The sequence below is a fragment of the Gouania willdenowi genome, chromosome 3 (assembly GCF_900634775.1).
Source record: "Gouania willdenowi chromosome 3, fGouWil2.1, whole genome shotgun sequence".
NCBI classification, from domain to species: domain Eukaryota; kingdom Metazoa; phylum Chordata; class Actinopteri; order Blenniiformes; family Gobiesocidae; genus Gouania; species Gouania willdenowi.
In genome coordinates, this window is record NC_041046.1 from 19,532,187 (window position 1) to 19,547,918 (window position 15,732).

At 38.4% G+C, this 15,732-nt stretch overlaps 1 protein-coding gene across 4 annotated transcripts in view; it reads left to right on the forward strand.

The window, feature by feature from the left end:
• Nucleotides 1-11,540, forward strand: part of LOC114454740 (ras-specific guanine nucleotide-releasing factor 1-like) — a 48,419-nt gene extending 36,879 nt beyond the window's left edge. Inside the window, exons 17-28 of one of the 4 annotated variants that reach the window (XM_028435445.1) lie at nucleotides 2,521-2,691; nucleotides 3,584-3,690; nucleotides 3,808-3,920; nucleotides 6,662-6,722; nucleotides 6,836-6,942; nucleotides 7,137-7,221; nucleotides 7,298-7,495; nucleotides 7,815-7,928; nucleotides 8,486-8,565; nucleotides 8,751-8,868; nucleotides 8,969-9,037; nucleotides 10,759-11,540. In XM_028435445.1, coding sequence (XP_028291246.1) covers nucleotides 2,521-2,691; nucleotides 3,584-3,690; nucleotides 3,808-3,920; nucleotides 6,662-6,722; nucleotides 6,836-6,942; nucleotides 7,137-7,221; nucleotides 7,298-7,495; nucleotides 7,815-7,928; nucleotides 8,486-8,565; nucleotides 8,751-8,868; nucleotides 8,969-9,037; nucleotides 10,759-10,851 — 1,316 coding nt within the window. In that variant the 3' untranslated portion in view covers nucleotides 10,852-11,540. Of the gene's footprint in view, nucleotides 1-2,520; nucleotides 2,692-3,583; nucleotides 3,691-3,807; nucleotides 3,921-6,661; nucleotides 6,723-6,835; nucleotides 6,943-7,012; nucleotides 7,075-7,136; nucleotides 7,222-7,297; nucleotides 7,496-7,726; nucleotides 7,929-8,485; nucleotides 8,566-8,750; nucleotides 8,869-8,968; nucleotides 9,038-10,758 lie in introns of those variants that run through there. The other 3 variants (XM_028435454.1, XM_028435463.1, XR_003672615.1) reach the window with 3 other exon arrangements.
• The last annotated feature ends 4,192 nt before the right edge of the window (nucleotides 11,541-15,732 follow it).

Below are 15,732 nucleotides of genomic sequence, written 5' to 3' on the forward strand. Positions count from 1 at the left end.
ACCTTTAATCTCAGTCTTTATTTATTCCCTAAAAAAAGGTTAACAATGGATGCGAATTAAGCCAGTATTCAAACAAAAAATAGAAGATTACCATATTAACCAGAGAAACAAAGTGAAGGAAACAACATTTTCTCTGGCCTTCTCTTGTGTTCATGTTTGGGTCTGAGTTTCAAGCTTTTAATCTGTATATACTGTAGGTGTTAAAGTTTAATACATTTTATAAAATATTTTTTTGTTCTCAGCCATTAGTAGATATCAAAGTTAAACGGAAAAGTTTAGTGTGTACACGTCACACATGATACACACCTTGTTTTTGAAAAAAAGAAACAAAATATTTGTTTTGACACAAAGAATGTTTTTGTCAAACAAGAAAATTTCACGTTTAGTTCCAGTTTTTATTCAGTATTGTAACCATGTATGTTTGACACATTGAGGGCTGTTGAAGCATTGAAATGAGAATAGCAGCTCATCCAGGAAAGTAAATATAGCTGCAGCAAACTTTTCGCTCTCTCAGAAAATGACGAGTGTAGCTATATCCAAATAAGGTCTTGATATGAACCACCCACAACCTCCCGGCCCTCCCCATCCTGCACGGAGACGGAGCATCCACCCTGTAGGTAGTGAAGCACAATTCCTCCCTAGTGTGTTCTCTTCCCACATTGCATGATACAAGGGAAGCCAGTGCCTCGTGTGAGTAGGTGGAAGGAAACCTTGTACCTTAGCAACAATGTGCGTGTTGCCGCCCCCGGCTAAACGGAGTGAGGCAGGGAAGAAGAAGGGGGGAGGCGGAGATGCAGACACGATGAAGAGCGCACAACACTGCTATGAACTGCAGGACACGCTGCTCTCTGTGTTTCAGCTCTCTGTTGCCCTCTGATGGTCGACTGCCTCGCTCGACTATTTACCAGTGGAAGGGTTAACGCTTAGATATCATTGGGAGATAAAAACTTTGATGATGTTAGAGTTTTGAGATACTCTCGTATTCAGTACCTGAGATTGCATACAGAGAGACAAAGTCAGAGGTTTTGTTTTGCTGAATCAATCAATCAGTTTATTACAGATGAATAGAAAATGAATCAACAACAATATCAAGTCAAATAACAGCCATTCATCTAATGCACAGCTGTGGGCGTCAGGGTCGGCTCACTCCGGCCCAGGCCTCCGACGTAGTTTTCTCAGCATTTTTATTCCATGTTGTTATAATGTTTTTATCCTCCCTTGGCTAGCACATGGCGGGGACATGTGTCTTCTTTTGTTATGACATAAGACATTTGTGATTGTCAGGGTCAAACATGAACTCATCAAAGATAAAGACATTTTCGACAAGTTTACATCTAACAGTATTATTTTAATTAGAAGATAATTTACATTTAGAAATCAAAGTATCAGTTATTCAAAGACATTTACTGTTGATTTAAAGCAATACAATTTAAGTACAAGATTATTGATTTATTCATTATTATTATTTATGGGTCTATTGTGTCTGCTTTATTTGATTCATTAGGTATATGTATATGAGTTGTTTAATGTGTATAGAATTATTCTTATTTGTTAAAGTAGAACTAAGTAACTTGCACTTAGCGCTTCCCCTAAAGGTCCATTTTGGTTATGTCACTATTGTCAAAACTCTGCACCCGTCCCTCCACCTGCCCCCACCCCACCCAAGACGGTAGCAACCGATCACTGAAAAATCCTAATACAACAGTGACACTAAGGGTGCTTTCACACACATAGTCCCATGTGACCATGTGAACAGTATGAGGAAGAGAGACAAGTAAAATAAATGAATGATGTGGGAGTAATGCGGAAGGGAGTGTGGAAATGTGTGTGATGTGTTTGTTTGTGTGCTGACAAAGCGGCTCTAAAAATGGATGGATGAATGGATATTTGTGTGTGTGCTGCCTGACGGAGTGCTGGGTTGCGAGTGTGTGTGCATTCCTGTTGCTGCGACAGCAGTGTGTTTATATAGGGTTGCAGTAAAGCAGTACGCCTTGCCACCGGGTCGGAGGCAGGAAAGTTGCAAGGGCGGTTTTCTGGCCAGAGACAGCAGGAGTAGATGAAAGACCCCCCAATCACCCCATAAACACTTGTATTACTCTCACAGGGACTACAAGAAGGATTTATTAAGGTGAAAAAGTTATTTAGTTCTGCTTTAATGATTTGGATTTTGTGCATTTTGCTCTAACTGCCTTTTTTAGTGCTAATCTTACTGTTTGGTGATTATATCTGTTTTGTCTCTTCACTTACGTACATGGTTGTGTTGTTGTTCGATTTAGATTAAGTTGAAATTAGATGTTCTGAAACTGTTTGTCCTTGTCCTGAAAATGGCAGCCAACAAGTTGACCTGAATATATTTTATGAATAGAATTATTGAGTATAAAGACATTTAATTATAGTATGTTTAAAAAAAAAACCAAATTAATGATAATCCATTTCAACAATGACAGGGCAGTAACACTGACAGAGATTATGAAAGCTTCCACACAATGATCATCCTCATCATTTTGTGTCTGCCTCTAGAGTTTTCCCTGTTTTCCTTCAACAATGGCATGGTTGTGTCGTCCTGCCGGGAGCTGGACAATAACCGCAGTGCCCTTTCCGCCGCCTCGGCCTTCGCTATCGCAACTGCAGGAGCCAACGAGGGCACACCAACCAAGGAGAAGTACCGCCGCATGTCCCTCGTCAGCACAGGTCGGTCATACCAGCAGTCAGTGATAAATCTTCACCAGTTTTTTTTTTTCTTTCTTTTTTTTTTACCAATTACTAGACATATCAGGCGATCCCAAGGTGGAAAAGAGTAATATACTGAAATATAGCAACTCAAACATTAAAAAGAGCCTCAGCTTAAAATAATTATTTTATAAAAATTTTAGGGATTGCAAAAATTGTGAAAAAATATGCAATTTAAAAATGAATTACTGAATATCATATCAAGTTAAACACAATAGTAAACAAGATTAGCAATAATTGGTATTTACATTTTAATTTTGCAATAAAACATATAGAGAGTCAAAATACTCCAAACCAATGTTTTTCAACCTTTGGGTCATTACCCAATTTTGGGGTTGCCTGAAATGTCTACTAGTTGATAAAATTAATTACTGAATAAAAATATATTTAATATTACATTTTGTTTTATTATTCTTTTTCAAAATAAAACGTGACGCACAATGTTTAACAACTATATTCTGTACTTTGGCTTTCTCAAATATAACAAAATGCAGTACAAAGAAAATACGAAAGCAAAAAACAATGAAATAAATTAATAAGTCAAATACAGTATGAAAATATTTAAGCTAGCACATCTTGTCACAAATATTGGTTACTCTGTATTTATAACAAACATGATTAAAATCTAATTCTAGAAAAAAGTCTTTTGGGGTCGCAAGACATTTGTGATATAAAGATGGGGTCACGATCCAAAAAAGGTTGGGAACCACGAGTCTAAACAAACAGCCATTAAACCAAAAGATGAGCATTTTAAAGGAACGAAAGAGTGTTAAAGAAATATTCTGAGAAAAATACACATTTCACAGTTACAAACTCAAATTTTTGGGTTTAATTTTGCTGAACCTGGCTCTAGGGTTTCCCACAGACCAGAGAAACGGGGACAAAGAGTTTGTGATCAGAAGAGCAGCTACAAACAGAGTTCTGAATGTGCTGCGTCACTGGGTCTCCAAACACTCACAGGTAACAGTTCATTTTCTCATTGTCTCCTTTTCTTCGTCTGGTTTCCTTCCATTTCCGTATGTGGTCGAGAGTAAAAGCACCACCTTTGTTGTTGATTGTGTTGTTGTGTGGGTTCAGGACTTTGAGGTGAACACAGAGCTGAAAATGCGAGTAATTGTCTTCTTGGAGGAGGTGATGCATGACCCAGAGCTACTGACGCAGGAAAGAAAGGCAGCTGCCAACATTATCAGGTCAGATTTGGCATTAACATTGTTTCTGTTTTGACATACAGGCATAGATGAGAGATAAAAAGGCTACAGCACCAATTTTTGAACAAATCTGAAGTGATATACGGTAAATGATTGAGTCTCACTACAAGTGTAAGACAATAAGAGAACATACAGACGTGAATGAGTAATGTTTAGGCAGTGGTGAAAGTAATGTATTACAAGTCCTCACATTACTATAATTGAGTTGGTTATTTGATTCATTACATCTACACCCAATCGTAAATTATTATTTTCTGCTTTAAAATGATCAAAGCACATTGTGAAACTACAGAAAATGAACTGACAGGATTTATTTATTTATTCATTTGATTATTTGAGTGGGACAGAGTGTATTAATGTACAGCCAAAGTTGTAAATATACCGGATTTAGCTGAACACTAATTTCCATCCGTAGTCTCATGGTGCAGGGGGCAGAAGCAGTCACAGAATATGAAGGGCTAAACATACACAACAATATGACAATACACAGTGACGGTGTTATGAAAAATACAAACACAGCAGCAGTAGCGGAACAAATCAGAGCCGGGCCGAGGGCGGGGCAAATGACCCTTTAAACCCAAATAATAAAGCTAATGATAATATAATTTTACAACATACACGTGCCCGCAAAAGCGGGGCTTACAGGTTTCGGCACCACGGAGAGCGACGATGTCATTTTGAAGTCCATCAAACAGCCATAACAAAACAAGAGAACAACAAAAACATTAGGATGGTCACTAACACAAATTCAAAGCATCTCAGCACCACGGATAGCGACCGCATCATTTTGACACCAACTTTAGCCATTTCAACTCAGAGCCTGTATCAGTAGCTTTAAAGTTTAGTAAAACTGGCACAGCGGCCCACATGTTCACAAACACTATTTCAATAAGAAGTACTATAGACCTACTCACCACTATTTGAAGAGCATACGAAGTGCCTTGCGCTCCGAACTCGTCCACGATGCTCTGTATGTTCATTTTCTTTGCTCTCTCATTCTCTATGGACAACATGGCAAGTCCACTGAGTTTCTCCTGCCCCACTGTGCTCCTCAAGTGGTTTTTATTAAGTTTTAACTTGAAGAATGAGCGGGACACGTGACTGACGTGCGTACGCATACTCTGTGCAGAAACCATGTTGTTTAGATATGTGTCGCTTGAAAAAATGAAAAAATGGCAATGAACGAATCGCTGTTAACTCTCGTATATAGTTTGTAGTATGTAGAAATGTAGAAAGCTTGTCACTTGAGGACGCACCACTTATTTAAGGAAACTCACTTTAAGTACAGGTGAATGATTGCGGGACCCATGCAGCATTCCCAAAAACGAGTGGTCATCTGATGTGTGCTCCTGGCCTGATGTTCAATGGCCAGACATTTATACATAGCTGATAAAAAAAAAAACCCCAGTGTATAAACGAAAGAAAACCTAAAAGAATCCGTGTATCATTCGTTCATTCGTTTTTCATTATGTAACAAAAACATGAAAAACAAAAAAAACACTAATTATTTGATATTTGTTTCCAAAACCAAAATGAAAAAACTGAAAAAGCCTTGTTTTTCAAATTCAAGCTCATTTGCTTCGGCAGTGTAGCGATGCACTCCCGTTTACTTTCGCTTTCATAGCAAACACTTCTGTCGATTTCAGGACACAGTGGTTGCACCCCACCTCCACTGGCCACCCGCCAATATGGACCATAACGTTTATTTTGCCAATCATTCAAAACACCTGCACTAAGAAATGTTCAATGTTAAATAAATAGTTTTATTTCTACGAATGTATGTCTTTTATCAGATTCTACCTAAACTGCCGCATTGGTACAAACTTCAAACTACAAATTGCACACACTACTTTGCACCCACAAATAAACCCCTTTATAACACTACAGAGTGTGAACACCTCTTTGTACATCCAACCTTCAAACACATACTCATTTGGCCATATTTGAAAACTCTACTTATGCTCCCACTATATGAATACATACTTCCCACGGGCACTTTACTAGCCCTACTTAAATGCTCTACAAAAATGCCTAAGCCTGTTTGTTATAGCAACACACACACACACACACACACACACACACACACACACACACACACACACACACACACACACACACACACACACACACATTCACTTATACTGGTATACTAGATAACAATCAAATGCATCGCATCATAACTGATCAACCAGATTAAACGTGATGCACGGCACCAAAACAGCTTTGAATACTGGTTATTTTCTCAGTTCATAAATGTAGCTATACTTAGAGCCTGAGAATGTTTTTTTTTTTATTTTGAATTGAATTTATTGATGTTATTTTAATTTAAAAACAATTGTACATTTTGACAAAACCTTTTATTCTACACAGATGTCTTTGTGGAAAATAAATTCCAATTGTGCCAGATTTGGTCTCCTCCTTTTTAAGTTTATACATGAAAAGATTTATTAACCAAAAATAAATGTGGGGGGGTGAAAGTAACTATTAACTTTTACTTTGAGTACTATTTAATGGAGCTACTTTTTACTTGTATTTAAGTATTTTATGCATGACTTACTTATATTTGTACTTGCGTTTAATCATTCACTCTCAAACCTGTTTATTATTTTACTTATTTTAAAATAAGCAATATTTAGTTTTGTGCCTAAAAAAAAAAAGACAAACGTTAGTATTTGCAGTCTGAGCAGGTGTGAGCAACAGCACTGATGTCTTCTCATATGCAGGACTCTGACTCAAGAGGACCCTGGGGACAACCAGGTGACCCTGGAAGAGATCAAACAGATGGTGAGAGAGTGATTTTCATCCAGCCTTTCAGAGTAAAAGCCTTCTGCCCTCTGTTTGGTAGGGCTGACTTTGTGTGTGTGTGTGTGTGTGTGTGTGTGTGTGTGTGTGCTCAGGCCACGGAGGAATGTAAGACTGAACCCTTTGAAAGTCATTCTGCCTTGGAGATAGCAGAGCAACTCACAATGCTGGACCACCTGGTCTTCAAGGTCATCCCGTACGAGTGAGTCAACATGTAAACACGTGTGTAAGCGCACAACACAAACACTAACACTGTGCACTTACTCTCCAAGGTAAACGTTGCAGAGGTTACAGGAAGTGCAAGGGCGGAGGAAAGCACAGCTACTGATAATAGGTTGTTCAGGTGAAGCATTTCTCGTTGACCATCGGAGAACTGTTTATTTTTTTTGTGTGCAGGGAATTCTTTGGTCAAGGCTGGATGAAGAACGAAAAGAACGAGAGAACGCCATACATCATGAAAACAACCAAGCACTTCAACGATGTAAGAGTTCAGTGTGGAAGCACAGACTGGCAGACAGACACAGATACACATGGTGTTTTTGTTTTGTTTTTCTTAGATCAGCAACAGGATTGCTACAGAGATCCTTCACTGGGATGACGTTAACAATAGGGTGGCTGTGATTGAGAAATGGGTGGCAGTGGCCGACATCTGTCGTTGCCTTCATAACTACAACGCCGTGCTGGAGATCACATCGTCTCTGAATCGCAGCTCCATCTTTCGCCTCAAGAAAACTTGGCTCAAAGTCTCCAAGCAGGTATCAGTCATTTATTATATCATTGTATCACATGTCTATACTTGACCCACAGAGCAAAGAACTGACAAAATATCTGTGCATGAAGCTTTTAGAACACTCTTCTTCCCTATGTCTAATTGTTCTCTCACAGTTTTTCTTTATGTTCATCATTAAAATTCTTACTAAATGTGTGCACTTTTAGGAACCATTAGGGATGTTGCCAACCAACTTTTTTCCTTGTTGACTTCACAGATGATTGATTGAATGATTCCATTTTAATTTGAACATGAACACAACAGCAGTGTATCTACCACAATGAAAAATCATCGTCTTTCTCCAGGATCTCTGCCATGAAGTTGCTTGCAGTGCACACAGGGGGGCAGACTTCACCTGCTCAGTGGCTGATTCCTTTTCCACAGAAACAGATGGGTGTAACATATTAATGACGATCAAAGTCAGTCACCGCATTTATGAACACCCGATCATTTGTATGCTGAGATTGGTCTAATACAAATGTTGCATGAATCACACATTGGTCCTGTTGTACATCCAAATGTATTTGCACCTGTTTTCACGCAAGGTTGATAAATGAGACCCATTGTCTTTAGAAATGTTGTGTGCACTGGGACAGACGAGCATTAGAACATATAAACATATAGGTTTCTCCTCAGTGATGAAGCAAAGTAAGCAAATCACACTGAAAACGATTTATTGACCACTAAATAAAAAGTGTAGCATTTCAAAATGTTTATTTAACTGAAGTAATTTATTTAATGTCTACATAACATGTTATTTGTAGAAAATCAAGAAATAGACAATAGAACAATGCACACACTTATCATCAACATCAACAACAGGAGCTGACTAGCACAGAACCAGAACAGAGGTGCAATCAAGGGAGAATGGTAACGGTTGTTTCAGCAGCCTGTTGAAATGACTGTTGTGATACTAGTGTCATGACACATGTACAGAGGGAGGGAAGTAAATGGTTTCTCTAAATTTCTTTGTTAGACGAAGACTGTGATTGACAAGCTTCAAAAGTTGGTGTCTTCAGAGGGTCGATTTAAAAACCTGAGAGAGGCTCTAAAGAAGTGAGTAGCCTCAGTTATAAAACCCTGTACGTGTGTGTGTGCGTGTATGTGTGTGTGTGGTGGGAGTTTTTCTAATTCAAACACCTGGAAATATAATACACAATACACTGCTTACTCCCACTGTGGTGTGAGAGTTGCTTTGTATTTGTCAACCCGTTTGTCACTGAGATGTTTCCTGTGCTCAGCTGTGACCCTCCCTGTGTTCCGTACCTGGGAATGTACCTGACCGACCTGGCATTCATTGAAGAGGGAACACCAAACTACACCGAGGACAACTTGGTCAACTTCTCCAAGATGAGAATGGTAGTAAACCATTTATAGATGACGAGGATAATGGTGATGATGTTTGATCTGTAAGAACATTTTGTTCACATTTGTAATTTGTATTCTCTCTTCTGTTCAGATATCTCACATTATCAGAGAGATACGGCAATTTCAGCAAACTGCTTACAAGGTTGATTATCAACCAAAGGTGAGGCATGAAATCTGTATTTCAATAATACATTATATAATGGTAATTATTTTGTAATGATCCAGTATTACTGTTTAATTTGCCTGCTAAACTGTATCCACATTATATACATCTCTCATTTAGGAAATCATGGAAGACATTAGGTGCACAGTGCTGTTTACTTATATATATATATATATATAACATTGCGCTTGTAATTTTGCAGCATTTAAGATGTATGCATCTTTTCAGGACCAAAGTAGAAGTATAGGTAGTAGTATGTACTGTGTTCACATCCATTGTCCAACATGATGACCTGCAATTCAGGCAATGCCAGATGGATGGAAAACCAGCTTTTTCCTCCCACAACTGCTTTTGGGAGTGTTGATGGGTGCTGGTCTCACCATCTTTGTTCAATTCTCCTGTTTCTTTTTTACAACGTTATTATGAACATGTTACATACCAAATTTCCCAGAACAAATGTACTTTTTATAGTTTGACAATATTTAGCAGGTGTGCATGCCCTGTCTGCACTAACAGGATGGTAGCAAAAACACCAAGCCCTTAACTTAACGAAAAGTGTTGAATTATTCATGTTGATCTTTCAATGTTTATTTTCACTAAAACATTGTGGCAAATATGTTTAAGTGTCGCAGATAGGATTTTGTTAAAGGAGCGATATGATGCTATTTTTCACCCATCTCATTTGTTCTAAGAACCCTGTATTTGAGGTTTATTTTCCCAAACTCAACTGTTTTCTTGACTTTTAGGCCTCTGAAAAGTGACTATCTGAGCAGTTCCTAAAAAAAGGACATTTTTGGGGCCTTCCTATGCATATTCATGAGTGGGCGTGTCTGTAGATGGAGCCAGACTTCATGCCTCACTCTTCTGAGGGGGATTAGTGATCACCAAATCAATTTTCTTTTGCTATCTACACTGTTGTTATTGTTTTCAGCCAAAAAACTGCACATTACAGTAAAACACATGGCTATTTAAGTGGCTATTATGAGTCAGTCTCAGCTCTTCAGAGTCTCACAGCAGCAGCAGCAGTCATTCAGCTGCTTCACTCACTGCAGTGTTAAGCTGTTAAGTCACTTTCTTCTCCTCCTCATTTATATTAAGTACAAGAATATTCCATTTAAGGTGATAATCATTTGTTTTGTCCAACCGCTGGTTGGGAGGAGTTAAACGCAGAGAACACATTTTGCGTATGTAGTTTTACATATATGACAATAAATATTCTATATTAAACTGCAGTGTTTGTTTTAGCTGTGAGAAAGTTTGAGAGGGAGGAGCTCACATTGTCATTGGATAGGAGGAGCCAGGATTGTCAGGAGGAGTTTCCGCTCCATACCAAGGGAGGGAGGAAACAACTGTTTCAACTTTGGCCCTCTGAATGAGGCTAAAGAGATGTATATCACTGTAGCAAAACCATTATAAAGTTATTTTTTCATAATACCGCCCCTTTTCAGGGCCCCCATTGCATCAAAATTTCAACCAAATGATTAAAAAAAATTACCTTTATTAAAAAAAATATAAAAATTGTGACTACTCTTCTTCAAAGCATTTAAAAATACCATAAAATGTGCAGTCGCTTTATTTTAAAACAGCCCCTGCTGTCATGACGTCCTGCGTCCACTCGGGGGTGAGCCTCCCCAGTTTGGTAACCACTGCCTTGTGTGATCAAGGAACAATAGGGAGATATCAAAAATAAATCCTGTTTCTTGTGTTTGTCCTTTCAGGTTGCAAAGTACTTGTTAGACTACAGTTCAGCGCTGGATGAGGAGAGCCTGTACGACGCTTCACTGAGAATTGAACCCAAAACCTCCTCATAAACAGCACGGGTTGTGTTCAGAGACATGAAATCCAATGTACATCTACTATTGTTTGTATTAGACAGTGTAGGCTGTGCCCTCCTAGTTTATGCTCCTGTGTAGACTTCTTGTAAATATTTGTTATTGGAAACTGAGTATCAGCTGAGAGTTTTATTTCTAGTGTTAAACAGTACTTGTGTGTTCATGATCCATCTCAAGTACAATTTAATGCTGACATTCTTTTACATTTACAGTATACACAGCAGCAGGGGGAGCAAACAGTTGATATCTACCAGTTACCATGAAGGGTCATATTTTAAAAGGTGGTCATTTATGACGAGACATGTACATTCATAATTTTAACAAGAGAGATGTTTATTTATGGATAAGAGCAGTCATTTACAAACGCTAGAGCTGCATATTTGTCCTGGAGTGCAGAAATAGATGATGTTTAAGTGACACAAAGTGTGTTAATGTATTAAACAGCTATACAATGAGACAACAGACCAATGGGACATCGTATTAAACGTTTTTTTCAGATGAAAAGGATCAGTATTAATATTTGAGACGGCTGTTTGAGCAGTGGGGGAGGACAGAAGTTGAAGGTGGGGGCTGATCTTTTATGTAGCCACTGATTTACCTGCTGCTGTATTATTATTATTATTATTGTTTTAGTTCCTGTGTTTTTCTCTTTGGATCCCCTGGTGACCTATATATATATATATATATATATATATATATATATATATATATATATATATATATATATATATATATGGTAAAAGCACCAGGCAGTGTATGTAGCACATGTGACCAACATTGAGCCACCTGGAGAAGTCCACTTCCAGCTTCTATGATGAACTCAGACAGCGAGAGCTTCGTCTCTATGGTTGATCCATTTGGGCCAGTGCATTATAGTTTTGCCTTAATTACAAAACAGAATTTAAGATATTTTGTAAAGTATTTTCTTCTACAAATTGCCAACGAAGCAGACACGTTCTCTGTGTACAGTACTGAGCCCAGGCTGTCTGTTACAAATCCTAACGTGCAATGTGTTGAAATCCTATTCCTGGAAATAGTGTGTTTTCCTGATAATTCTTTAACTCCACTATAACCTTTTCTGTATATGATACTTTAAAGACAATTGTTAAAAACTACTTATTCTGTATCCTGTCTACATGGAGTGTTAACAGGATATGTACAGTAGTATTAATATTGTGCTTCTTCTTGGGGATATTTATATGTATTTTTTACAAGCTTTGTATAGAAAAACACTTCAAGCTTAAGTGGCAGGCATGCACCACTTTCACGTGTTCAAATCAGATCTGTATTTAGAACAGGCCGTGTACTGCATTTAATTCCCGACCCTTGAATATGAATCTTTACCCTCTGACAGGCACATCCAACGTTTGCTGTGAGCAATACTCAGTGGTATGAGAGTTATAATTCAGTCAATTTCAACAGCTTGAGTAGTATTTCCAGTTTTGTATAAAAGTGTATTCTTTCCTGATTACCTCTTGTTAATAAATCTATTCTTTCTCAGGGGGATTTTTGTCTTTGATGCTACGAGCGTGTGTGCGCGTGAGCAGACCATAAGTTATCTGTAGTAAAAAGCAGGCATCAGAGGAAGGGACTCATGTGCAGTCATACAATAACAAGGCCAGTCATGTGACACCTCTAAAGCTTGTTGGAGTCTGCTGAAGGAATATGGCTCTTTGTGTGGTTTTGTTTCTGTCTGCCCTCTTTAACCTTGGACATTTATTACCTCTGATCTCACTTAAAGGTATGTGTTGGTTTAGTTTATCTTCATTGTAACTAATATTTTAATGTTTAATGAGTTTTATCGTGTTTTGTTCATACTATAAAAAAAATTGTTTGAGCGTTTCTTTCAGTTGTATTTGCAGGTTATGGATTGATGTACGTTCTAAGCAAGGTTGGGGTCAATTATAATAGTAATCATGTAATTGATAATTAATTACAATTATGGCATACTTTTAATTGTAATTTTAAAAAATCTGTTGCTGTTGTAATTGGAATTTAGTTCAGATAATTGTCTTTGTATTTGTAATTACCATGGAAATTCAATAAAAACTTTCAATTACAATTTAATTAAACGCAAAACAGGTCTATGACTTACACAGTAATTGAGAATTGACTTTCAGGGGAAAAATAATACGTGCAATCTAATTTTAATTGGAAAAAATGCCGGTTATCGTAATTGACAGTTTTCTTTTTCGACTTCCAAGTCTCATCATGGCCATAGGTTTATTGTCAGGTAAGTGTGGTCTCTCTTTGGATAGGAGTGGCATTTTATAATGTCCGCCTGCATTTTTGTATATTCCTTCCTTTAATGTGTTCAAAAAGAGAATATCATCTTGAGACACTGATCTTCCATCGTTTTTGTCGTTCTTGAAGTCAGATTCCAGAACCTTGAGTACATCCGCTGGTGTCACTGGGGAAACTCCTTGACCATGACTCTATGACACATTGTGGTTATGCTTGAGTCATTTTGTGATGCTGAGGGGCCAACAATACTCCGACCTAATGCTGTGAGAACTGCATAGGGTTCCTCTTCTCCTAAAATAACTTGCGTTGGAGCCAGTGCCTTAGTACAGTGGTAGCCTATTGATAAACCCACTTCACTCTCTAAGTGAGAGGGAATCTCATTTACGATTGCCTTAAGGCGATTCCATCGTCTTGCCGTTTTACAGGTAGGGATATGAGAGCGGTTCCCTGGGATGCAGTTTTTAGTGTAAGTTGGGGGGAGTTCAAGCGTTTCTGGGCAGTCATAACCTCTTACTTTGAGATTTGAGACATGCTCATTTGGTACAACGGCATCTTTTCCGAGCATGGTCGTGAGCTTCAGCCTTACAGGGGTTGTTTGAATGTTGAGACTGTTCACTATCTTGGCCAATAAACACTGTGTCACTTTGGGTGTCTAAACATGCATATATTAGCTGTTAGGTCTAAATACGTTAAGACCGTTGCTCAATCACAACTCAAGGAGAAAAACACTATCTGACTTAAAAGGCGACCAGAGGCAGAGAGGTGCGAGCTGCAGCTCGGAGAAAAACCCAACAAAGAGACACAGAAGTCCGATATAAGTTGAGTTGCTCTGCCGGTGATGCCTCAGAACTAGGTATTTATTAGGAAAACATAGACCACACCCAGAGGGGCTGTGCAACAACGCTCTGGGTGCAGTGTTAATGCCATATATGGTAACACAAAAACTTTGGGGGAGAAAACAGCTCATATGTCCATGCAGTGGGTCACTTACACCCACACTGGCCCAAACTAGTTTAAACCAGCTATGGTGGACAATGGATATGTTTTGCAAACACACACACACACTATAACATATCTTACATTAGCTTTTCTGTACCTGGCTGTGTCTCTGAGGACACCCAGACTGGTACGATCATAAATGTGCTAACGCTGTTTTCACTAGTGTCTGCACTTAGTGACAGTGTAGTAGCCGATGGTTCTGTGTCAATTTGGACTGTAGTCTTGTCCTTGCTGTAGATGAAGTTGTGCAGACGTGTGGTGTTTCTTCTTACACAAGTACTGCACTTTTCCTGACAGAGCATGGCCTTGTGTTAGGTTTGTTGTCTTTGAAGCTTTCTGTCTCTGTTACTGTATGTGCATGGAGCAGAGTGGATATAAGTTTTCGCTCTTTGATGTGTGATTTTACCTGTATAGGTGGTGTCTGAAGAGTGGAGAGCATGTAGCCCGCTACGTCTGCTTCAGAAGACGTAAAATCTGCGAATTCTTTGAAATTGGAAGACTCGTCATTTACTTTCATGAACTCTGTAGCTTGCCGATTCCACCTTACTGCTGCCCAATCTGGCAACTTTTGTACTCATCATTGGTTTACTTCACAGTAGGTGAGGCTGTTTACGCCTTTAATCTGTGGCATGGCTTCTTCACATGTTTGAATAAAGTCAGCAAATTAATGTTCTAAAACCTGCTGCATCCTTTGACTGGATGTTCAGCCATTTTGCAAGCTTTTCTCTGAATATTTTTTGTGTAACCAATGAATGTCTGTACCTTTGATTTAAATGTTCCCAGGCATCATTCATTGTCATTTCTGTATAATATGCCTGAAGTGTCTTTCGAGCTGGACCTCCAACATATCTCTTGTCCTGAACTACCTTTGCTAAGTCGAGGGCATCTACTAGTGAGGGTGAGGTTGACACTGCATGGCCAGTAGACATTGGAATTGGAGCTAAGACTGTGCTCGTATGTCAATAGTCTGGCTCTTGCAGCCTTTACATTCTTCACTGCCTTTAGTCTTTCTAGTTCTCGATTCAAATGATCATCTTTTCCTTTTGTTTCTCTTCCTCAATTAGGACTTCATGTTCTGCTTCTTCAGCTGCTAATTCTGCAGCAGCTTCTGCTCTCTTGGCAGGTGCTACTGATTTGACATAATAAGAATCACTAGCATTGGAGCGTTTTCCTAACCTTGCCTGCAAGATGGATTCTCCTGGTGTTCACAAACACCAGAATCCATCTTGTGCTGTTCCCACCTTTGCCTTTTGAAACCGAACCAAACCGATTAGAACCAATCATGAGGCAGTGTTGTGGTTTCGGGTGGGATATCCGGCAGTGACGAAAGGCAGAAATCTGGCACATGCGCAGTTGCGGGGAAAGGAACATTTAGATTTACATTTAATGTTTAATATTTAACATTTAGCTTTAGCATTTATATTTAAATGTAACATTATATTTAGATTTAACATTTAGAATTAGATTTAATTTTTATACTTAAATGTAACATTCAAATTTAGATTTAACATTTAGAATTAAATTTAACATTTAGATTTAACATTGACATAATTTTCACAAATATTGCTGTAACAATCTGATCAAAAGTAACGTTAAAAAAACACATTTTTTTTTTTG